The sequence below is a fragment of the Podarcis raffonei genome, chromosome 15 (genome assembly GCF_027172205.1).
Source record: "Podarcis raffonei isolate rPodRaf1 chromosome 15, rPodRaf1.pri, whole genome shotgun sequence".
NCBI classification, from domain to species: domain Eukaryota; kingdom Metazoa; phylum Chordata; class Lepidosauria; order Squamata; family Lacertidae; genus Podarcis; species Podarcis raffonei.
This window is the reverse complement of record NC_070616.1, coordinates 7,347,721-7,364,911: the sequence shown is the minus strand read 5'-3', so window position 1 is coordinate 7,364,911 and position 17,191 is coordinate 7,347,721. Positions and strand designations below refer to the sequence as shown.

Here is a 17,191-nt window from a genome sequence, read left to right as displayed (position 1 = left end):
TATATTTTGATTTTATTCTGTGAACCACCCTGAGACCTGCCACTATAGGGTGGTATATTATATTGTGAATTAGTTCTGTTCCTGTTAACAGGCAGCCTGTAGTCAAGAGACAGGAAGGGGCTTACTTTTAACGATGGAGGGAACATTTCTCTGTAGTTAAAAGTGCAGCTTTGCATCTCCAGGCATCCTGGGAAAGCATCCTTGCCTGAAACTCTGGAAAGTTGTTTCCAGTTCTAGGCAAGAGCCAATTCTGCTGTGTGCCTCTGCAAGAGCAACTGAGAGAACCAATCCCCTGTGCGCCACAAAGCCACCCACTGTTCTGAGAGGCAGCAGGCTGCCTCTTCTGTGGGCACACAGATTTCCAATATTTATTTCGTGCCATCCACCTCCAGTGCTCCCCGCAGCACGTTCAGCAGGCAGGGATGATGGCACATCACCACATTGCAGCCCGAGACGCAACGGGATTCCAATCTGCATGCTCTGCGAGTGCCTGAAGAGTTCTTGGAAAGAAAAAGGGCCTGTTTGAAAAGGGCCTACCATTGTCGGAATCAAGCACTATGTGTAGGCCGCTCCAATAGAAAACAGGCATTTGCTCAGAAATTTAAAAGCATAAACAAGAGTGCCTTATGAAGGGACAATGGTGGGTGGGTGGGAAAATGGCCCCGACAGACCTTAAAAGAAAAAACAAGAAAAAGCAGGATGGAATCTAAAGAGCAGTTGTTTTAATTCATAGCACATTCCTAAGTTGGAAGCAGAGGTAGAAGAGTTAAGAATGCAAGCAAATGTGGACTTGTTTTTAAAACTTGCTTTTTCTAAGACCCAAAAGCAACTTCGACTGAAATCCACACACAATATATGCATCTTAGCATGCATGTGTGCACACATGCACAAGGTGTGGCCCAGGTTTTGAAGGAACCCACACAAATGCCCTCCTTGCTACATCAGTGTGCCCCTGGTCTTTTCTTAGAATGCAAGCAAGAGGTAGCAGCAAGTTAGTGGGGCAGTTTTAAAATTCACAAGAGTGCCCTGAGCAATGCTATGCTGGTTCTTAGGGGGAAATTTACCAATCACAGTTTAAAGGACAGCTCAGGGGAAGCATCAGTCTTGAACCTGCTGGGGAGGGAGTCCTGGAACCTGCCTGGGGAGGCAGAGTAGTCTTGTCTGCTTTCCAGCAGACAGTGGTACAATCATTGTCTTACCTTCTGGCTCATGTTCCAAGATAATCATCCCAAAATGCAGCTGCACCATACTTCTTTGCAATTGGAAAGGATCATCTTGTCTACACCACTTTAAAGTGGTGCCTCCCCAGAAACTTCCCTGCAAGTAGGAAGGCTAGCACATCAGGGATAAAGGTTGTGGCTCAGCCTGCTCTGCTGCGAAAGCAGGTTATCTGCAGTATTTTCGTAGGTTCATACAATACTCCCAATGTTGAACCAGTCCTCAGCATAAAGAATAAAGCATTTTTAATGCATCTTTTGGGATAAAACAGCTCTAAAAAATGAAATGAAAACTTTTGGTTGTTTTTAATATGGACTTAAGAGCAAACACTTGTGAGAGTGAAGGACTTGCAGTAAGATGGGATTCATCCATTCCTAGCATGAACCCAGAGTTGCAGACGGACTGAAGGCCTAACAGAGAAACAGATCTTCAACTGGTTTGTTGTAAACAATAATGAAAGGCTTTCCAGGAAAAGCAGGTACTGTGGCTTTTGAGACATTTGCACAAGTCTAGCATAACTTGTTGACTCTAACAAACCGCCCTTAAAAAACACCCCTCTTGTTCCGAAAGTGGTTTCCATATGTGCCGTTGAAGACCCATCGAGGAACGTTAGCTTGGGATGCAAGAAACTGGTTGTGATGTTAGGGGCAGGGGCGTAGCTCAGTGACAACCTGCTTTGCAGAGACACCCCTGCTTCAGTTGCCAGTATCTCAAAATAAGATGGGGAGAGAAGCCTGCCTTCAATCTTGGCGAGCCAAACAATACTGAGCTACATGGACCATTGGTCTGACCTCGGTGTAAGGCGGCTTTCTGCAGTCATGGGTTCTTTGGATCCCTGAAACAGAATTCAAGGATGCAAGCAGTGATACAGAACATCGCACACTTTTCAGAACTAAGGTCAGGTGTCCCTGCATTGCACTCAGTTCCTCAGCAGTGCAGCTATTAAATTGGCATGGAGCCTGTACGTTAAGAACCAAGGGGGAGGGAGTGTAATTCATCCAGTAAACACGTGCAGAAGTCACTAGGAATGAAGCCATTGCTCATTTTTGCAGGAGTCATGGCTTGCAAAGAGTGAAAAAGGACTGCCAGAAAGGGTGATTTAGCACCATGGGAATGTGAATGCAATCTCAAGAGTCCAATGGCATAGCTCATTAAGAGCCGTTTTAGAGCATTTTTCCAAGTCTTTGAATTGTGCAGCTATTCAAAATATGTCGTTTTATGGTCCCTATGATTTTTACTTAATTCAGTTGCTGTACTATTTTCAACGGACTGGTTCCACAAACTAAATGACCACAGCTGGGGAAGAGGAAGTATTTGGTCCTTGTTTGTGAGATGATGAAATTCTGGTGCATTGCACTGTCCTTTATGAAATGCTTTAAATACAATTATTTAGGACCTCCAATACATAGGCCTCATGACCCAGAGTTGCAAAGGAAATCAAGAGCCACAAGTATGGTAGTAATGGAAGTAAATTCAACTTTTATAAATGCTTCAGATCACAAGATTTATGAGTTGCAAGGGGCATAGAAAACAAGAACTGGACATGGATTTTAGGAGTCCTATGTTCAAGTCCTGTCTCTGCCAAATTCTGTATGTGACCTCTGACCAAGTATTTGTATTCAGTAGGTTCAGCAGTATGCTGAACTTCCCTTCCCTTACTTGAGGGAAGAGTGTGTGCATGTCTGGAAAGGTGGATATGCTTAGCAACTTGCACCCTGTCAGGCAAGGAGCACAAGGTTGTGACTAGTTGAGTCTGAGTACATTGCAGTGCCTGGGTGCTCAGATATCTGGTGTTGTTTATATAGTTTGTATGCTGCCCACTGGCTATAGAGTTGGCTCTTGAACGAAAATACCAGCAGCCATTGACAATTTGAGGTTTCTATGAAAATGCTAATGCCAACTACATTTGAAAATCACCATGGGCCAGTCAAAAAAGGCCAATCTGCACCCACCCCATTTTGAGAGGAATCGCATCCAGCAGGGTCAACAGTCCTCAGTTGCTGCAATGCCTAAATGACCTCTTCCCCTTTGGTGGATATGGACTCCAGGAAACACAATGGCAGTGATGCTGAAGGAATTCTATGCTAAAGCTTGCCAGGCCGTGATCCAGCAAACAAAAACGGGTCTCCTCCTCTCCCGTGTACTGCTGAACTGTTCTGCAAGGGCCTGAAAACATTCAAGGAGGAAAAGGGTTGTCTTTTGGATAGGCAAGCCTCTAGGAATCCTCTCCTGGCTCCAAGTTCAAATCATCCACCAGCAGGGCTCCAAGTCTGCATGCCTCAGTCATCTGTTAACAGAAACGATATGCAAACTAATTGCAGCCAGAGAGTTCACGTTTCATTTCCTGGTTTTACCGATTTCTTTCTTTCTACATTTTTCTGAGCAGCAAGCAGAAAACAGAATCAAAGAGATTACCAAAAAGCAACACACATTTTAAAAAGCGAGAGGGCAATCCTGGAGTCCATTTAACTCTAGCGCACACAATTTTATTCTCTGAACTGAAAAAGGGGGCAGATTATACACTAACATTTAATGCACTTAAAAAGCTAATGTAACCATGTTGGTTCGTAAAAACCAGTTCAGCCATACCTTTATTGGGACCTATGAAAATGGGGCAGAAGCGAAGCTTTTGAGCTCTCCTGACGAAGAGTCTTGGACATCTTCAAAGCTTGTTACATTTTTGCAGGGCCCAATAAAAAGCATTGCTCAACTGTGGATTCTGAAGTTTCATGCTGGCGGGGGGACAACACCTGTGGCCCTCCAGATGTTGGACTTCAGATCCCACCAGCCCCAGCCAGCATGGGTCAGGGATGGGAGCTGCAGCCATGCAACATCTGGAGGGTCATAGGTCTTCTCCACCTCAAGTTTAACAAACTTCTTTACAAGCCTGTTAACACCTCCCCACTGTACCCTTCCCACACTTTGCCACTTTCCAACTGCAGCAACCAAAGGATTACTTGCCCAACCCAGGTGCCAATCACATTGCTGATACTAGTCAAATCTATGTCCCCCTTTCCTTTCTCCTCTGATGCCCTCTCGAGTCCCAGCCTCTCAAATACTTGCACAGCTGTTAGTTGTAGCAGCCCTGGCTATAAGCTCCACAGGCACTGGGTGGAGGCAGCTCAGAGACTAGGGGCGGCAGCAGTAGCTGCCCGGAGGACTCCCAAGGAGAGGGGAGAGAGGAGGCTAAGGGAGCATTGCACAAGGGAGGGTATTTGAAGAAGGGTAAGGCTGCCAGCTTGGCAGGCAAGGGGTGACATAACTGGGCTCCTGGGCCCCACAAGGGTGCCACAGAAAGAATGTAGTTGTTTAAGGGAGCCATGGACTCAGAAAGGTTGAAAACCTCTGGCTTATGGCCAAAGGTCTTCACAAGGATATTCTGTGGTCAGGATCTGGCAAATAATCTGACACTGCAAACCCCCCCCCCCCGTTCTACCAGATGCAATTATGCATATCACTGAGAGGTTCATCCACTCCGGCCATTGGAGTATTATATACTCCTGTTTTTACTCTTTGAATTATTTTTTGTTTGTTTTACCATGAGGTTCCAGGGTGGATGAAAATTTTAAATACAATAATGCAAGTTCTGCTTGCATTAATAAGACTCTCTCTCCTACCCATGCTCACCCCAAAATCTGCTAGTCTCTCCCAGCCCCCTGGAGATTTTGAGGCTGGACAACAGGCTGCTCAGTGGAGGAAAAGTTAAGCTGCAAAGGCAGAACGGCAGCATTGGATTTAACTGAAAGGCGTTTCCTTTCCATCCTACGTAAATGAAAATTCTGATTGCTACCTACTAATTACTGGTTCTGACAACTGGGCCCTTTGTTCACCCCACATGTGCAGACACATTACTGCAAGAGATAAAAGTTTCTGGAGTGCAGGTGGGATTCAGGCAAGAGCTGAACTTGGAAGTATACCCTCCTACAGAGTGCAAGGGCTCTATGCAAGTGTTTTAGCTGGCTAAATTAACTGATTAAGTGTGCAGAATTGTATTCCTTAAACCAGGAATAACCAATAAGGTGCACTTCAGCCGTGGGGATCCACTTCCCATCAGCCCGAGCTAACATGGTCGGAAGAAAGGCATAATGGAGTAGGCCAGCAACTTCTGGAAGGCTAGGAGCTCCCCATTCGTTTTACTTGGCTGCAAGGCCCCCAACTGCTAATCCCAACTACAAACATACATTCAGGAGCATTAACCTTTTTATTTTTTGCTTCCAAGTAGTTTCTTGAGAAAAGTGTAGATTCTCTAGTAGTGAATCATGAGAAGTAGCTCCAATAATGGCTAAGAGAAGCCAGAGGCTCCCCCCTACCACAGTATCACTGTTTTCCACGAAGCAACTTGATCATATGCCAATTATTGAAGGATCATGTGCCAATTATAGAAGGCTATAATTTGCATTATTGTGCAGCAAGTGCCATACTCTAGGGTGTTTGATCCAGCACCAGAAACCTTATGAGGCTGACAATCTTTTGCCTCAAGCTAAGACCCAGGTGTTTTATTATGCAAAGGCAAGTCACATGTTAATTACAGCTCTGGCTTTTCCCCCTGATGAATATTTACCTTTTTCCTTTGTCTTGTTTGTGCCTTTTTAGCCATTACTAAACAAGCGTAGACCTTTTATCATTAGAATCCTGTTTACCTCAGCAAGGCCCAAAGTCTCATCATGCAGCAGTTACCCAAGAGGCTATTTTCAGCTTACATTTCTGAGGAAGCTCACTGTTCCTCAGTCTTTACAGTTCAAGAAGACTTTACTGGACTTTGAAAAAGCAGTTGTGATGCACAGGGCCTCCCCGGCACCAGTGAAGGCAAAAACCTAAGCTCTGCAAATACGGCACTCCCTCTCTACCTCTTCATCAATAGCTCTGTGAGGAAGATGGAGAGATACTGAATGGCCCTGACCCAGTAAACTCTTTGGCTAAGAGATCTGAACCCAGCCTTTCAGGATCCAATCTTCATCCAATGAGCTACACAATTAAACAGGGGTGAAGAACCACACAAAGGATCCAGTGTCATTCCAGGGCCCTTTGTGTTTGCCTGCTAAAAGGTAACTTTTAGCATTTGATGCATGGCCAAAGAACTTGTTTATACCATCAGAACTCCCAAGAGGCTGGTGCTTATTCTACCTTAAATGACTTCGTCACAATGTAGCCTATCGGATGATTTTGCCGGCACTATTCCTGCCACTCTAGTTAGTATAAACTAGCTGCAAGCACTACATCTTAAGGCACACAGCTTTATAGCAGCTGACGTAGCAAGTACTGGACAACCATTAAGAACATTCTCATCACTTCCAGATTAGCAGGAACCAGAGATTGTGTGGTTCACATTGTAACACAATGGCTCTTCCTCACCTTACTTAAAAATGCACCCCCTACTCAAGTCAGCTAATCAGACTTTTATAGCTGTTAGGCTGCAATACCTTAGTTTTTGAGCATGTGTGTGTAGCGATGGGTGCATCGCTTTACTTGCATACAGGATGTGTCAAGAACGGTGAGAAGTACTGCCTAGCACAGGGGACGGGTGCTACAGCCCACCACATTTGGAACTAGACAATGGCCAGCAAAGTGCAGGGTTGACAGTGTTGAGCCTGGGAGACCAGGATCCATGAGGTGGCCTCAGGCAGATGCTGCCATTTATCTTTCAGGAAAGTATTTTCTTTGGATTAACTTTTAGCCCACAAGTGCGGCCCTTCAAGAGCTCTGAAGTAGGAAGGTAAGGCAATGGAACAGTGAGTCAGCCCACATTCCAAGGTCTATTTACACGAAACTAAAGCACTGGCGTGATAAACTTGTCTTGCCCAATACAGAAGTCAAATAGTCTTACCTTGTTATCCAAAATCTGCACTCACCAACAGTTGTGAGAGCCCTTGAACAATGTTTTCTATCCCACTATAGAGGAGCAGACTACATTGCTTGAACTCCAGCTGCATGACCATGTAGGATCCACGATGCTCAACTTCCAAGAGGGGTCAAACTCAACCCTCTTCACGGCTCACCACTGTTCCCATGGGGTGACAGGGATCCAATGCAAATGAACGGGCCACAAATACCCAGGCCAAGGAGCTTAAAGGCTGAATTCATTCATCATGGCACAAGACAATGTAAGAGGGCATTATTTAATACAACAGAACCACCATGCACTTTTTTATAAAATTTTATTTTGTCAAAAGAAAAAAAAAGGCAATAGCCAATTGAAAACCTACTTAATCTTAAGACTCCAATTTCTTTGTCTTTAAATTTAGATAAATGACTTATTGGTTTAACGTTTTTAAACAAACCCCCCTTTTCCCGTTTAACATTTACCATCTACTCGTGCTGAATCCTTCCAAGGAGAATGCTCCAGCGTACCTCTCCAGGTCCTTGCTTTGCTCCTTTTACCAAAAAATGAAAACTCCATCGTGCATCTTAAGGGCTCCAATCGTCAAAAATAGGAAAAATCTTTGGAATAGCCAATTGAGTTGAATAAAAATCCACACGAATGCGGTTTGGTTGGGGCAGGAATCCACTCCTATGTTCCTGGTAATTTGATCCCGCTCCATGAATCCTTGCAATTGATCCTCCCTATCCTATCCACATTATGATTTGAATCCAATGATCCAGCTCCAAGGATTGGGATCCAGTGAGCCCTCTCCAATCCAAACCTTTATAACCAGCAAAACCAAAAAAAAGGAGGCAAAAAGTTAGATACCGTAATGAAAAATAGGATTTAGGAGAATGATAAGTTATGTCTGCTATTGAATAATAAAGATTGGCATTCATAACTATCAATTCCCCAAGACAAGCTTTTGAATTGTGAAGCTTAGATTTTAGCAATGTTAATTATCTGGAGGAAACATTCTAGTATTTACACAGGGTAACTGATAATGCCAACATATCAATTCCTATATGGCGCTTTACAGGTTTGGTGGTTGAAAAAAGTTTTCTATGAAGTTGCAAAAACTTGCTGCTAAAGCTATCCACCTACTGCATATCTAAACTAAAAGCTCATTATTGTACTATCTGGGAGGTAACAAATTTAATTGATGCAAGTCAACTCTCGACTTATCCTGAAGGGGAAGACGTGGATTTAAAAAGAATCCCCCATGTTTAAAAACCCCTCCTATAATTGCTTTCATTCTGTTACTTTTAAGATGAAACAGCAATGCTATATCAGTCACACAGAGGACATGCAGATTTTAGCAGTATTGAGGTTATACTTACAGGTTTGAAACAACCTGTACTTTACAGGTGCACTAATGGTTTGCACCTGTAATCAAATGATACATTGCAGTCACTCAGCATACGCCCCCCACCCCCAGAGACTGGAAGAGTTACATGGGTACATTTAGCATTCATTGCATCATGGAAGTTAGAAGATTACAGCTAACTAATGGAACAATGGAGGTGTTGTGTACTAGGCTAGTTTCAGTATAAGGTCAATACTGCCAATTTAATCTGTGACAATAGCACTTGGAGTCATACCATTGCCTCCATTATTGATCTGATCCTCCTCAATCCTCCTTTTGACAATCCTAAAATGATTGACATGTGTTCCACAATCCTTTAATCCAAAGCATTCTTAATCCATCTCTTCAGATATGTCTACAGAAAGACACATGAAAAGGCAAGATAAAAATGTAAACTCCCCCAGAAGAGACAAGTTAAACCACAATTTCCCCCCAACATTCCCAGCTTGTAGAAACCATAGTTGAACAAAGACATTTTATACAGCAATACCATATTGGAAGAGAATATGGGCAGCAAACTACCTAACTAGAGAGAACCCTGCCTAGGACATGGTAAAATACAATTCATCAAAGACATGAGGGAATGTTGATGTTAAGGAGCAAATACTCACTAGGGATATTATACAAGAATGCAATTCAACACTTTAGCCAATTTTGAGTAAAACAGCTTGAATTTTTTTTTTAAAAAAGAAAGACTGTACTGAGTAAAGGAAAACTGCGTACAACATGGAGGGGTTTTCTACAAAAAGGAGCACCATTAAAGATCATTTATGTACGGGAACGTGATCTGCTGTGACGGGGAGAGTAGCGTGGAGATCCTCTGCTTCTTCTCGGGGAATAACTGCGACTTCTGCTGTTGCTTCGGCTACGGCTTCTGCTACGACTACGGCTGCGAGAGCGAGATCTTCCGTAACTCGGACTTCTTGGGCCATCAACTTTAACACGGATGTAGGCAGTTTCTCCCTATCAAATAGACACAACTTTCGATTGAAAGGTCTACGCTTTTGAGCTGTCTTTGCAGGCATGCTGACAGACTGAAGGTCTTTTTACAAGAACCAAGAGGAGTTTCATCACATCTCCCTGCATACCATTCTTAACATGGGATGTCCCAACAGGTTTTCAGTATTTGTTAATGCTGCAAACAGAGACTGCGCCTCCTTACCTTCCATCCTATTGCATCCAACTGTAACCCTGTGCATCCAATTCTGGTCAAAACATTAAGTGGAAAACCTACCTCATGAGATCTAAACTTAGTGTTATCCAGTTTTCGTACTGCGTAGGTCATATCTTCTTTCCGTACAAACTCCACGACACCAGTTCCATCTCGGAAAACATCAGCATAACATACATCACCTGCTTCACGCATGTGATCCTTTAAATCCTGCCAGCTTCCACTGGGAGGTAGTCCTGAACAAGAGACAGTTATTTTCAGTTAAATGCTCTTAAGAAGAGATTGATGCCATCAGACCTTCATATACTCAAGAAAGAACTGTCTTTGGAGAGGGCCACAAGTAGAAATTCAATTTTTCCAGCAAGTTGCATGTTAACAACACGTTTAAGTACATACATCCAGGTTTCAGGATTTTTGGAAAGTACAAAGGCTTATTGTTGTTTTAAAAAGGCAATAGAAGCAGGAAGCTCTATAAGGCACTAGGGCCCCAAATAACCATTGCAAGCTTGCTTTTGATTTTTTTTTTTAACAAGACCAAACAACCACTTTGAAAAAAAGAAAATGAAAACTAAGCTTTGCAGCATGCCAAATTCTCAGAACTCACTATATAACTGCCTAAAAGTTGCAAGCGGAAATACATTTGATACATGCATATCTGTATTTGAACAAAGAAAGCTGCTTTTCCCAAATGCACAAATGACTTACCTGATACTATCACTCTGTACTCTGATCGCCTGGATGGGGGTCCATATCTGCCCCTTGGGGCCCCACCACCTCCACCGCCTCCTCCTCCCCTGCCAGTGCCCCGTCCACTTCGAGGAAACTCCACTCGTAGACGATACCCATCATAATCATATCCATCCCGTCCGTAGACTGCATCCTCCGCATCCCTGCAAAAATGGAAGAGGACCACACTGAAGATAGATCAAAGGTTCCTGAGAGCTGGCAGCGCATTGTGTGTTTGTTACTGGGCAGCATGTCACTGCCCCTCCCTTGTTAAGTAAATGACACTAGAAGTACAGGTCACTATCCGATAGAGGCTTGCAGTTGCAAGGGGAAAAACCAACAGTCCTGAGTGACAAAACTTTTCACCTGAGCACAAGTTAGGTTGGAATGGTGTAGCACTAGATCAGTGTTTCCCAAACTTTTGCCTCCAGCTGTTTGGACCACAACTCCCATCATCCCTAGCTACCAGGACCAGTGGTCTGGGATGATGGGAGTTGTAGGCCAAAAACAGATGGAGACCCAAGTTTGGAAAACCCTGAGCTAGAACTGGGAAACAAGTAACAGAGCTGTACCCTGTGTCATGTCAAGCATGGAATTTGACCCACTGGTGGGGGTTTTGAGAAGGAAAAGCAAAGCAAAAGTAGGTGGAACGAGGAAGCAACTTGTACAAGGGATCCCAGTCTAAACACACAGTGGTATATAGACAGCTAGAGGGAAAGGCTGGATAAAATCAAAATCAAGCAAGTGCCTGAGTTTATGCATTGTGGAGCCTTTTATATTTGCATGTGCTATGCCAATGCATGAAGGAACCAGACCACCACAATAGAACAGGAACTAAAACCTTGTTAATCACTTAAAAGAATGTAACTTTTATGTAAAACAAAGACATGATTTTAAGTCATAAACAAGATTTTAGTAACATGTACTGAGCTGTATCCCAACTAAATCACTGTGAACTTTTCCTTCCTTTCCTGCCTGCCCCCTTCTCTGGCACAGTCCCAAATCTGCTCTGAATCATTAGGGGAAGCCACAGAACAGATGGGAGAGCTTGTGGGGTGAGAAAATGGGAGGGGAGGTTTGTCCACAATGATTTAGTTGAATACTAGCCACTACTTTTATAAGAAAACTACTTGCCATATATGCATGCTCTTGTTAAAAAACCAGAACGAACAGTACAAAAAATAATAAATGAACTTTTAAAGTTCTGCAACTCTATGTACACTTACAAGTTAGTAAACTGAACTCCACAGTCCTACATACACAGAATGAACTGAAAGAATTCTGAGCTGACCACTAGACTTCAAGTGAGATGTATACAGAGACTGCTTATAGTTAAAGTAGCACCTCAGGAAGATGGTCACTCTAATCCTCTCTTCAGTGTTAATGATAATTCAAGTTGTAGTATGAAATGCTAGTTTGGAATTCTTCTACTGCATTGTGCACAACTTGTAGATCAGCTCTCTCTGTCTTAAGATTCTGCTGTATAGCCATGTTGGGATGTGTGTACAAAAGCCTTGAGTTGTGAGATTCCATGTAGAAAAATCAACAAAACTGTAAAAGTTCTCTTGAGTCTCAAGAGAGGCAGTAAATGATGTCTGCCTACACCAGGACCCAGGGCTTGCACCACTCTTGGGGAATTTCCAGGCCCCTCCCCTAAATTTTTATTCTTAAGAAAAATATTTTACCCTTTTACACATAGAGATGCACAGGAAAGCATGCAAATGGGTTTTTTACCAAACTGCTCACAAATATGTAATTTGTTGTAATCTTCTATGCATTCAAAAGCATTGGGACAATTGATAAAAACAGGAGAATACAAAGGCAATGAAGAACAGCCCCACAAATTCTGAAAAGTTATGAAAGTGGAAATTTCCACAGGCATAGTTTCTTCCAAATAAAATCTCATTTTATACACAAAAAGTTGCAGTATAGAAGTTCTGTCTGCCCTTGAGACATAAGAAGCAATACAAAATTGATTTTAAAAATGGGTGGGTCCTACTTTTAAGTTGAGGTTTATCTATTTAGCAAAAATCTACTCTGCATTTCAGCAGAAGCTTCTAAGGTCGCTAGCAATAAAGTTTAAGAATAATTGTGATGACATTTGGCTGTAAGCCAATACAAGCTTTTGTAACATTGTTTTAAAAAGAGCAATTAATTAACACAGTGCTACAAATACACAGTGAAGCATGAAATTTCATCCACTAAAAGCCTGGGAGTTAAACATGAATTTTGGGGCAAAAAGGCTTGAAGACAACTGGCTTAGGAAAACATGCTTCCAAGCAAGCACTCACAGGATCATTCCATTTTTATTTCATTTAATACCTGCAACCCACCTTCCTTTCCTGAAGCAACAAACAAGAAAATAAAAAAGTGTCAAGTCCTATTAATGCATAGTAAAGATTTATATGGGACTGCATATTACTACATTTTAATTCCTCCATATCTCCAAGGCTCTCTGAGCATTGCACAACAACCCTGTGAGGCAGGTCAGGCTGAGTAATAGTAAAAAAAGCTGATAGTGATAGCCCAGTGGGCTTCATGGGGTTGTGTGGGGATATAAATCATTTATCCTTTACAACCACCCTGCAAGGTACATCAAGCTGACAGCATGTGACTAGCTCAAGGATCTTGGAAGCCAGTCACATATATCAGCATAGCCTCCTAGCAGGGCTACTACAAGGAAATGATTCAAAGTCCTCAACCTTAAAGCATATGAAGTGGCCTTTGGCACTCTCATTTTCTCTGCCTAACCTATCTAACAGGGTTGGTGCAAGAACTGGCAAAGAGGTATGGGTTTTGGATTGGTTAGATATGCAGAGCACTTATGAAGGCCAGGATAAATTATCTAGAAGAAGTAAACGTTTTCTAAGTACAGCTCTGCTAGCTATAAACACACTCTCTCCCCATCACCCAAAGCCTTGGGGTCCTTGGGCCAGTGTGTTTATCTCAGCCTGACCTACCCCAAAGGATTGTTGTGAAGACAAAAAGAGAGATATATAAAAACCTTTGAATTTGTTAGTTGTTCTGAGACTGATTGAGCTAAGAAAGTAGGGGGGAAAGAAACAACCACCACAGGCTGCAACTCTAACTTCACTTACCTGGAGGTAAGCCCTACTGAATTCAACTGTTACTTACTTTCTGAAAAGTAATGATTTAGGACCCTGTTTTTAAACAAGTACACAAAATTGGCTATGCCCAATTTTAGAGCTACTCAAAGAGTAGACCTACTGTTTTGTATCCTCAGAGTGGATCCATTGAAAATAAGGCTCACAACTTGTTTATTTAAAAGCATTTAAAATCCGTTCAATATTTCAAAAAACTCTAAGTGGTGTGTACCCCATAAACAAACAATACATCATTAAAACGTTAAACAAAAACACAGCCTAACACAAATAAAACAGCTGTATTAAAAACATACATATAAAAAGCATGTAAAACAGAAATCCCAAGGATTCAAACATGTAAAGAAACAGAGCCCAATCTTATGGACTCATGCCTCTAGGTTTCAATTCTACTCACAACCCAATGGTTCTAATTGGCCGCCTGCCTCCCAGTCCTACTCAAGAGCAGACTATTGAAATCAGTGGCCTTTACGCTGGATTTTTATAAAAACGTGCATTACATTAGGGGAAATCCCTTTGCCCCCCCCCAAAATAACCACCACCTAGCCAAAAACCGCGTATATATACGTGCACCTTGTAGGAAAAACCCGCACCGGAGTGCTCATCAGTTTCCACGGCGCATTTCCAACTGCGGGTGGCACCCAACGCCCAGCCCTACTCACGAGTTGGCCCGCTGAAGTTAACGGGCGCAAATAACTTGGGCCCGCGGGATATAACCCAGCGCGGCGGTTTTTCTTTACATGACGTCGAGATTCCTTCGCCCCGAGCGTGCAACACGAGGCAGAAGCGGCGTGTTAAGAGGAACGTGCGCACGAGGCCGGATTCGCGCTAAGGAAGCCGTTCCGAGTTTCGCATTCCGCGGCTGCGGGCGGCATGCAAGCGTCCAGAGAGCCAAATCCCCCCCCCCGCCGGAGTCAGCGATGGCAGCCGAAGTCGGGCCCGATGGATTTCGTCGGGCCTACTCTCGAATGGAGCCCCGGCGGGTTCCTGAGGACGGGGCCCTGCTCGGCTGCGGCGGATCTCTTCAGCCGACACTCACTCTCCCTCCCCTCCTCCTTCCGCCCCCGAAGCAGCCCCTCGCCCGCCCTTCCCACCTGGGGTCCTCGAACTCGACGAAGGCGAACGGCGGGCCCCCGCGGCGGTTCTTGAGGTCGATGTCCCGGATGGCGCCGTACTTGTAGAAAACGTCCTCGATGTCCTTGGTGCGGATGTCCGGCGGCAGGTTCCCCACGTAGATGCGGCAGTCGTTGTTCCCGGCCGGGCCGCGGATCACGCCGCCACCAGACATAGCGAGGTCGGCAATGGTTGCGGTTGGGTGGTGGGCGCGTGTGAGGGGAGAAAAATGGAAGACGGAGCCGACGAGAGGAGGCCCGGGAGCGGGTGGGGAAAGGGCAGGAGAAGATTTATAGGGGCATATATTTTAAAAAGGAGCTGAGGTAAAATTGTTTTTTTAAAAAAAGAGAGAAGGGAGGAAAAGGCGGGAGAGGAAAAGCAAGGAAGGTGGCGGCGGCGGCGTTAGTCGTGGCGGCAGCAGTGGTAGTAGCAGCAGCAGCGAGGCGCCTCCTCCTCTTTTCGTTCCCACTCTTTGCAGCCGCCACAAAATGGCGCCCGCCTCACGCGGCCCTACCTGCCCTGCGCAAGGATCCTCCCGCGCCGCCTCGACGTCACACTCTGCTGGCTGGGAGGCGGGCCGTGAAGACACTCACGTTCATGGTTGCCGTTCGCTACATCCGCCTTCGAAGGGCGCATGCGCCGAACCGAATTCCCCCCCCCTTTCGAGTAAAGGGAAAAAAAGTAGTCCCGACTTATTTCTGCTGGAGGCTACGAGGAGAGGTTGGAGCACGTTTGTTTTAACGAGGCGGTGAGGGAAAAGCGGGACGACTTGTTATTTTTTAAGCCGTGCGGAGCGAAGGCGCTTCCGTTAGCCTTCAAGCCGTGCGGACCGTTAAAAGTACTTGCGAAGAAGATCCGGAGGGAGATGAGCTTCCCCCACAATGCAACACGCGTGAGAGGGCCTTGGCGCCAAGGAAAGGAATAGTCCCACAATGCCGAGCGGTTGGCCAATGGGGCGTGAGGGCAGAGGAGAAGAGACAGCAAACAAAAAACAAAAACCCGCCCCAGTAGACCTAACAGGATAACTGTTAGATGTAAAACTCAGGGCAGGTGCATCTATTACCATAGTTCCCGCCTCGTCCGTTTCATGTAGACCTGGATATTGAAGTTGTACACCACACATGTAACGTGTGAATGAGACAAAGCAGTGTTCGAATGCCCACTTATCAGTGGCACTGCGAGTGCTCCAGTTGGAGAACAGCCCAAACCAAAGGCGCCATAGGCTATGAAGAAGCACAAACGCAGGACGAAAGGGAGAAACGTGCTAAGAGGAAGGCAGGTTTGGCAGATCCTCACTGTGATCAACTCTCACCTGGAAACCTATGTCCCCACTGTGGAATAACGTGAGGATCCAGAATTAGCCTCCACAGTCACTTAACGGACACACGGTTAAGACCATATTCATGGAAGACAATCTTACTCAGCTATGAGGGATCTCCGAAGAAGAGAAGATCAGTGTCACAAGTTGTTGCAAACAGATTGTCGCTTCCTCGTGCTGCAGGGGTTTTGTGACCCCGTTTTCAGCCTTCTTTTATTATTCATTAAATTTGTATATCGCCCTATACGTGCAGATTTCAGGGTGGTTCACAACATGAAACTACAGTATAAAAAACACAATGTGGTGCCCTGCAGACATTTCGGACTCGCATCAGCTGCTGGCATAGCCAATGGTCAGGGATGTGAGTTGTAGTGTAAAACATCTGGAGGCAACAGGTTAGGGGAGCGTATTTTTTAATTTATTTATCACCTTTATATACCACCTTTTCCTCCAAGGAATTCAAGGTGGTGTACATGGTTCTCCCCTCCCTGGTTTATCCTGAGAAGTAGGTTAAGCTGAGAGCAGTGACTGGCCCAAAGTCACCCACTGAGCTTGGGAGGGGAGGTTATATATTTATGTTGTTTTTTTAAAAAAAATATCATTATTATTATGTATTTTGTATTTTTCTGTTGTGAAGGTATATTTATTTATTATTTTGAATAGCTATATCCTGCCTTTAAATTAAATTACTCTCAAGGCAGCTTGCAAGCAGATGGTAATACTGCATAGATCATTTGTAAGCACACAGTTTATGGTTGATGGAAGGGTTAGAGTATGGTTTCCCTTCTAGAGTCCCTTGACAAGAATCCTAAATTTCTGGTGTGCGTTTGAATCCTTCCTACAGAATAGTGACTGGAGGCACCGTTCATTGCTAGTAATGAGCCAGAGAGCTGCTCTGATGCTGATCTTAAAGCACAGGTAGGTCCATACAGATGAACGTGGACCTTAAATCTCGGACAAGGGAGGCTATAGGAACAGGAAGGAGTATAAAAAGGCTTAAGTATCTGTAGGCTGTATGCAGAAGGCTCTCTCCGCTATACCAAGGACTCTTGCGCTAGTGGGTGGGTGAGTTTTAATGTTATGTAACAGATGAATCCCAATGCAGCACTTGCACCAGTAGAAACTTGGTGAGCAACAGGTTGCACATCTATTATGTCACAAAGTTACCAGCGGCCTGCTTATTGCATTCTCTGTTGCACGCTACAGTGTTCTGCTGGCACAATTTTTTTTGCTGGCAGAATAAGTATACCACCTGGCGACTTCAACTGTGCTCAACATTGGGTTGTATCCAGCTAGG

The 17,191-nt window shown here is 44.3% G+C and overlaps 1 protein-coding gene across 4 annotated transcripts; it reads right to left on the bottom strand.

Moving 5' to 3' along the window:
- Positions 1–7,356: 7,356 nt before the first annotated feature.
- Positions 7,357–15,212, bottom strand: SRSF1 (serine and arginine rich splicing factor 1). 4 transcript variants are annotated; one of them, XR_008327665.1, is made up of 5 exons: positions 14,558–15,212; positions 10,321–10,505; positions 9,679–9,851; positions 8,680–8,799; positions 7,357–7,859 (listed from the first exon to the last, which is right to left on the bottom strand). XR_008327665.1 is itself a non-coding variant. In XM_053366316.1 (4 exons), exons 1-4 carry the CDS (start codon positions 14,749–14,751, stop codon positions 8,761–8,763), a joined length of 591 nt encoding a protein of 196 aa, XP_053222291.1. In that variant the 5' UTR covers positions 14,752–15,212; the 3' UTR covers positions 7,357–8,760. The 4 variants fall into 4 exon arrangements, 3 of the variants coding, with proteins under 3 accessions (XP_053222291.1, XP_053222290.1, XP_053222289.1); XM_053366316.1 differs by having other exon boundaries at positions 7,357–8,799; XM_053366315.1 differs by lacking the exon at positions 8,680–8,799.
- Between the last annotated feature and the right edge of the window lie 1,979 nt (positions 15,213–17,191).

What these genes read in the sequence shown, in the direction of transcription:
- SRSF1 (XM_053366314.1), bottom strand. Translation starts at nt 14,751, where the DNA reads ATGTCTGGTGGCGGCGTGATCCGCGGCCCGGCCGGGAACAACGACTGC. An exon ending in GTCGAGTTCGAGGACCCCAG is followed by an intron (nt 10,506 to 14,557) that starts GTGGGAAGGGCG and finishes CCATTTTTGCAG; the next exon opens with GGATGCGGAGGATGCAGTCT. An exon ending in GTACAGAGTGATAGTATCAG is followed by an intron (nt 9,852 to 10,320) that starts GTAAGTCATTTG and finishes TCTCTTGTTCAG; the next exon opens with GACTACCTCCCAGTGGAAGC.